This window comes from Apium graveolens, chromosome 1, assembly GCF_009905375.1.
Source record: "Apium graveolens cultivar Ventura chromosome 1, ASM990537v1, whole genome shotgun sequence".
NCBI classification, from domain to species: domain Eukaryota; kingdom Viridiplantae; phylum Streptophyta; class Magnoliopsida; order Apiales; family Apiaceae; genus Apium; species Apium graveolens.
In genome coordinates, this window is record NC_133647.1 from 103,768,059 (window position 1) to 103,775,222 (window position 7,164).

Below are 7,164 nucleotides of genomic sequence, written 5' to 3' on the forward strand. Positions count from 1 at the left end.
AGCATAAGCATGGAAAAACTTGGAGTTAGCATCTCCTTCGGCCAGCCAGAATTTTTTAGCACGCTGTTTCCAATAACTCTCCTCATGAAGAAGAAGTTTGTGGAGTTTGTCCTTCTCTAAAAAATAATTCTTGATGCTTTCTTCATCTGTCTTCTCAGCCAGAGTATTAACAATCTCTCTCTGCTTACATAATTTATCTCGAAACTTATAAAAGAAGTTACGACCCCATTTGGCCATATAAGACGATATTGATATCAGCTTTGGCATCAGTTGAAGACGTGGTAAGCTATCCCAGTACTGGTTAACCTCATCACGAAAAGAAGATTCACGAAGCCAAGTATTTTCGAATTTAAAACGAAACTCCTTCTTTGACAGATTGCTATTACACAATTCCAATTGTATGGGGTCGTGATCTGAGTACACTGTGTGATGGACTGACAACTTACAGAGAGGATGCAGCTGCCACCATGTGTCAGAAGCAAAGGCTCTATCTAGCCGCTCACAAACCCAGTTAGTTGTACCCTTTCCTTTTTCCCAAGTAAAATGACCACCACTGAGATCAATCTCCACGAGTTCACTATCAACAATTGCTTCCCTGAAACCATGCATAAGAAACTGAGGATGATCATGTTTACATTCTTTATCACTCGGAAAAAGCATGTCATTGAAGTCTCCAACAATGCACCATGGAAGAGCTGAGATAGAAGAAAAATGTCTGACTAAGTCCCATGATTCTCGTCTGTGATCTCTTTCTGGCATACCATAAAAACATGTCAGGCGCCAGTGAGGAACTGTATCACGAAGGATTTCCACGTCATTGTGGTTAAGTGAAGAACTACCAATGTTACAGACCACTGTATTTTTCCACATCACTGCAAGACCACCTCCTCTACCAACACAATCAACAGCAAAATTATGTACAAAACCAAGTCTCAAACAAAGTTCAGAGATTTTTACACTACTAACGAGAGTTTCTGAGAGAAAGATAAAATCAGGCTTTCGAGTTTTAACAAGGTCCCTTAAGACACGAACTGCCCGAGAATTCCCCAATCCTCGGCAGTTCCAGCTTAAGAAATTCATTGCGGATGGCTAGCTTGCTTAGCAAGCGTAGCCAAAACAGTCTTTGAAGAAGCAGCGCAATCCATTTCAGAAAGGTTTGCCTCAGAATTGTATAACTCCATGTTGTCATATATTTTAACTTGTGAATTATTTCCTACCTGACTTACTTCATGGGCTGAAATATTCTCCCCACGTCTCTTCTTCTCCACAATAGCCAGTCCATTTAATTCCTCCTCACCCGGCCCATTATTTTTTAATTCTTTCGCGCCACACCCCATACTATTTGAATTTTGAAAAATAGTAGCTGTTACAATTGCCTTATCTTTTCCCCTAAAATCTCTCCCCTGATTATCCTCCTCACCCCTGGAATCTGTACCAAACATCCCTGATTTCACGCTTCTGTTGCTCCTTCCATTTTTGGACTCCCAGTCATCCTCCCCGCCGTCACGCAGCCACTTACTCTTGACTTGTCCGGTTAGCCTTCTCGGAGGTGCACGTATCCAAGCTCCCCATTCTTTCACTATGTTATCCCCTCGATTTTCTAGAAACTTTCTGCAGAATCTATCCGTATGAGTCACCATTCCACAAATGAAACAAAACTCTCCCAACCTTTCATACTTACAATGCACTACAAACTCTTTCCCGTTTTCGTCTACAATCTTTTTCTTTCTCTTCAGAGGCTTCCTAACATCCATTTTTATTTTTATACGCATACAATCCCTCCACAAGCTACTATCATTTTTATGGTCATACATCAAAAATTCGCCGAAGAAATTACCAAGTAGTTTTCCAACAGTTTCAGTCATGAATCCTGATGGTAAATCATGCACTTGGATCCAAAGATTAATGTAGACTAATTCAACCTTGACAGGATTCTCTCCCGGCGGGGTAGTTGCCAAAGCAAGCATTATATTATCGAAAGACCACGGGGTAGTTGCCAAAGCAAGCATTATATTATCGAAAGACCACGGGCCTCCGTTCAGAACCCAATTAAGATCCTCCACATGATAAAATTGGAACAAAAATATCCCAGGTTCAATCTCCTTGATGGTTACTCCCATGGCTGGCTTCCAGATATCCGCTAATTTACTCTTCATTGCTCTTACATTGATTGATTTTTCCGAAAGAAAACGTCCCACCAAGCAAAGATCGTATTTGTTGATCTCCTCCACATCAACTCCAAAAACCAACTCCTCATTCTCCTCGTCCTCAATATCCAAATCCGCCATCTGCCTGTTAATCTCATTCGTATCTGCCATAGCACACTCTTTGAAGAAAACTAAGGATAAGAACTCTCACAATTCTTGAATCGGAAGATTAAGACGGAGAGAAAACATAAGACTCTCACAGAGGCGGAGAGAAAATGAATCCTAGGCATGTACATGTCTATAGTTATATTATTATTGATAATATGAATTTCAGAGTTTTAGCTGAATTAGGAAAGTAGATTATTATCTATAGGGTTTTATCATTGTAATTCAATAGTGGATATTATTATTGAGAATTATATTGAGTGGTTTTTGAATATCTCTTGCTAAAGAATTATTCCTTAAACCCAAATTGTCCTAAAATCAGCCCCATCCCCAAACAATAATTTTATTCTTTACTGTGGATAAATTATATTAAAAGATGGAGGACTATACATGCACCTGCAGATTTAGGTTTCTGAATTCAGTCGAAGGTTTGGAGATTTTAACCGTCCACTGAAGAATGTAAATAGGTGAAGAAAATTTTGAAATGGTAGTCTGACCAGACAGTTGAAATCTGATTTCCGTCTTGCAACTTATTTTCAATATTGGGCCTCCTGTGTATTGTGATCCACTATTAAATTCATCTCTACGAGATATAGACCCTTTAGTTATCAATTCTAAATCTTCTTAAATGAGCTCAAAGATAACTTCATTCACCATAAAAGATGCATGTTCCATTTTCTTCTTCTGTCCTTGCCAAGCATTGCAGCGTCAGTGATCAATCTGGGAATTTAAACTGTCCCGCGGCTTTGGGTCTGCATATAGACCCTGCCATGTTAATATAGAGCGAGACGAACGGCTTAGACGAGCTCTACATGGGCATAGCATTAAAGTTGTGTGAACAACTATTAGCTAAGAAGGAGGTTCAAGTTAAAGGAGGAAAGAGTTTCTTCAATATGTATAGTTCTTAAACCCATAGATACAATGATATATTTAGGATTTTACAATATTCTTAGGCAAGATAATATTAATATAGCTAATTTGAGACTGACGTACTAGATATTGAGAAATATAACTCTGGAGATTTTAGATATTCCAGTGTACCAACAAGATTGAAAGAAAAGACTAGAAAGCTGAATGATGAACTTGTTTCTGCAGTAGCTTACCTACAATCTGTTCATTTTCCGTGACATTGACTACAATTAGTGTAAGTTACCTTACTGGAGAATTAGGGTTCTAGAGCCCACTATAATGCATCCCTAACTTATTTTAAATCAGTCCTACTTCTGTACCAGCAAGAAGCACTACACCAAAAGTGGCCTTCTGCATCATTCTACAAACGTTGCAACAGGTCAAATAAATGTTACAACAGACCAAAAAATTTTAACGGCAACACTTTTGTAATGTTAGTATTTTGGCGTTGCCTTAGGGTTCAAAAACAACATTTTATTATCAAGTACAACACCAAAAATTATTTTGCAAAAAGCAATGACATGGCAAAAAAAAGGGGGCCAAAGTCCATGTGGACTGACACGAGGCACTTTGACACGTGACTTTTTGACACGTGGCAGTTGTGGGGCACACTGATAGGTGGCGCCCACTGACAAGTGGTGCCCACTGACATGTGGGTCCAGCTTGACACGTGACACTTTTACAACACTTTTTAGTACCTATTTGCAACATTTTTAATAGCTATTGCAACACAATAACAATGGTCAAATTTTGATATATACTTTCTGCATACATTAAAGCCCAATTCTATATTAGAACTATATAGAACTGTTTTCCCAATTAAAGTCATTAGAAAGACAATATAATATCACCAGTATGATGAACTACATCATTTAGACAATTTCTAATTACCAAAAGATTACATTTGCAAACGTGATATTACTGGACAATTCCAAAGTACCAGAATTAATACAGCTACTACACACGTTCAGACTTGGAAATTACTACATAACTCTGCTTTTCAAAATCAACAACTACTTCAGCAGATAAAATGGCATGTCCTTGGCCTGGTGTCATGGCCATTATTTGACCACTGTAATGAGGTAGTTCTTATATAATCTGCCATCATGGGTGGTTTCAGACCAGAATCCTTTAACGGGCTCTCATCATCATAATCTGCACACAAAAAAAACTCTAGTTAGTCAAGGGTATATCTTGTATACATACAAATCATGTGTGCAGAAAAGAAAGGCCACACCATTTGTGTGGCGAGCGTGGGACTTGGATATTGATCAACGCATTCGATTCCCAATATAGAAAATATCAAGAATCCTAAACACAAAATTGGACACGAGTGCAGGGACAAACCTACAAGGGTGACAGAGTAATATAATTTTATAAAATCTTTCATTATTAAACAGTGTCTTTTTTCAATTAAAAAAAAAAGATTACCAAAAAAACTGTTTTACTTGATCATATAACTACTTTAAACACAACATCAAAAAGATAAAAAAAATTAAAAAAAAAACATCAAAAGTATAAACTAGAGCCAGTTTTCCAGAGGTCTTGTTCCTAACAAATAAGTTTCTCAACGACCTTAAATCCTAGTGTAGAACTGCAACATCAAGGATCAGATTCAGAGCCCATACAGTCAAACACACACTGAATTGCTGAGTATGGTAAACACAATAAGATAGTGAAATTAAGAGATTCTAAAATTACATCTTGCTAATAATAATTTTTTTTTTCTGTTTTGGATAACAAATACAAGATACGCAAATGAGAGAATTTTGCATTCTTCATTTGTTTAAAAAAAACTCACCTTTCTGTTTTATAAGTGTCCACTGTATCACAAATGTTTCCGAGAACGGAGCTGGAGTGATACCCGTCACCTATTTCGCTGTGATGCTTCCTATCTATGATTGTTTCTCTCCATCGGGAGCCTGGTGTATACTGCTTGAACTCTAGTACCACTGCGTCTGTCATTGGACATGTTAAGTGTGTTAAATAAGTCGCTTAATGGATTAACAAAGTCAATGACATTACGATACAAAGAGCAACAAATTAAGTTTCAGGAATAGTCTGTGGCGAAATCTAGTCATGATGTGTTTTTACATAAAATGACAGGATGCCAAGTCTTTGGCATTGTGCCTTGAGCACAAACAAGACTGAAATTCAGGAATGTTGTATTATTTTGAGGAAACAAGAATCTAGACAGTAAATAACTTTTAGCTAATGTCTCAAATCTGAGTCCTGTTTAAATTTTGTTTTCAGAGCACGGGGAAAACTGAAGTAGCTGGATACAGATAAATTTCATCTGCTTACCAGAACTGTGACACTGGCAATAAAGTTTGCATCCATCACATGATCCCAAGTGGCCAACAACTCCATACCACCAGCCTGCATTGCATTTACAGATACGTTCATCATTCTATTCTCAGACAAATTAAACTGGTTTAATAATCCTTTAAAAAATTATAAGATGCAGCAATGTAGTTTATAATCGTTACCATAAGGGAAATCGTTGTTTCTTCTCCACTGTATCTCTATGTGATGCCCCCGTTGTAACTCGTCTAAACAATCTGAGAGATGAAGATCATGTGCAGAAGTTTTAACAGTTGATGCTCTTATCCTATCCCACTCTATATCATGTTCCATTGTTGCTCTACCTTGAGCTGAGTACCTACAACACAAAATTTATTTCAACAATAGACATAATTTACCCCCGGAACAAAAACATTAAATCTTCTGAATTTTTATAACATACATAAAACTGTTAAAACAGTCTCCTTGTATCCAACAAATATAAACAATCAGCATCAACAGGGTACATTTTTTTCTATGTGGATTCATCTTCTGAGCTCCATATAAAACATATAAATAGCTTAAACATTTTACAAATTTTTGTACCTTGCCCTGAAGTTGTTCGATCTATAATCATAGCAAAGTTCAGCATTATAACATGACAGCATAAAACCAACATTCCCATTCTAGTAAACTCTGGTCCTTCCGCAATTTCAGTATGGTAGCATGTACTTTGAATATATCCTGGTAAGCCAAAGTTTAATGGATTTCACAGAGAATCCCTTGTAATCACCATTGCTGCAATCATTGATTTCACTTCACATGCTTTTTCTCTCATAACCATCTCTATCTTATGGACTATATCTTCATACCTAGCTACATCAACACAAACCCTAACCTCCTCTTACACAGTATAAAACTGCTCCGAGTACTCCAATTAGTGGCACTCCACAACTCAGCGATTCAAGAACCGAATTCCATCCACAGTCACTCAAAAACGCAGCTACAGACTTGTGCGACAAAATCTCCACTAGAGGTGCCCATTTAGTGATAATTGGTTGGCTGGCCCAATTGGTTTAGAATCTCCAACGCGAGATCGATTATCTACTGATGGAAGAATCGGCCCAATTGGCCAAACAGACAAACCTATAATCGAGCTCGATTGACACGTACATAGACGAAGTGACGATATATACATATACAAAATAATAATCAAATATCGAATCAATACCTGTTTGAGAGAGAGAGAGACAGCATATAGAGAGATCGAGAGAGGAGAAAGGGGAGAGGGCTTGAGAATCAATACCTGTTGGTTTGTAAACATGTACGTAGGTTTTTAAGTTTATATGAATCAACGGTCAGAATTTACCCAAATTGGTTTCTTTAAACGGATTAGACGGTCCAGATTAAAACTAATACTTTTCTGCCACATAGCAATCAAGTGACTGATTTTTTATTTTTTATTTACTGAATTAAAGACTAATTAAAAATTAATATAAAATAACTAGAAAAATTTAAAAATTCCACAAATATTACTATACATTTAAACAATTGTCTAGATAATTATAAAAATCAAGAATCATATTTTTATTATTTTTCCCCTTTTTCAATATCTATAAAAAATCTAAAATATGATTAAATATTTAGAAAAAAAATTATA

At 36.8% G+C, this 7,164-nt stretch overlaps 1 protein-coding gene across 1 annotated transcript; it reads right to left on the minus strand.

Annotated features, from left to right (window-relative positions):
* Positions 1–3,990: 3,990 nt before the first annotated feature.
* LOC141665477 (F-box protein At2g26850-like) lies at positions 3,991–6,816 on the minus strand. The gene is made up of 5 exons (XM_074471465.1): positions 6,111–6,816; positions 5,711–5,883; positions 5,526–5,600; positions 5,023–5,179; positions 3,991–4,376 (listed from the first exon to the last, which is right to left on the minus strand). Exons 1-5 carry the CDS (start codon positions 6,170–6,172, stop codon positions 4,370–4,372), a joined length of 474 nt encoding a protein of 157 aa, XP_074327566.1. The 5' UTR covers positions 6,173–6,816; the 3' UTR covers positions 3,991–4,369.
* Positions 6,817–7,164: the final 348 nt, after the last annotated feature.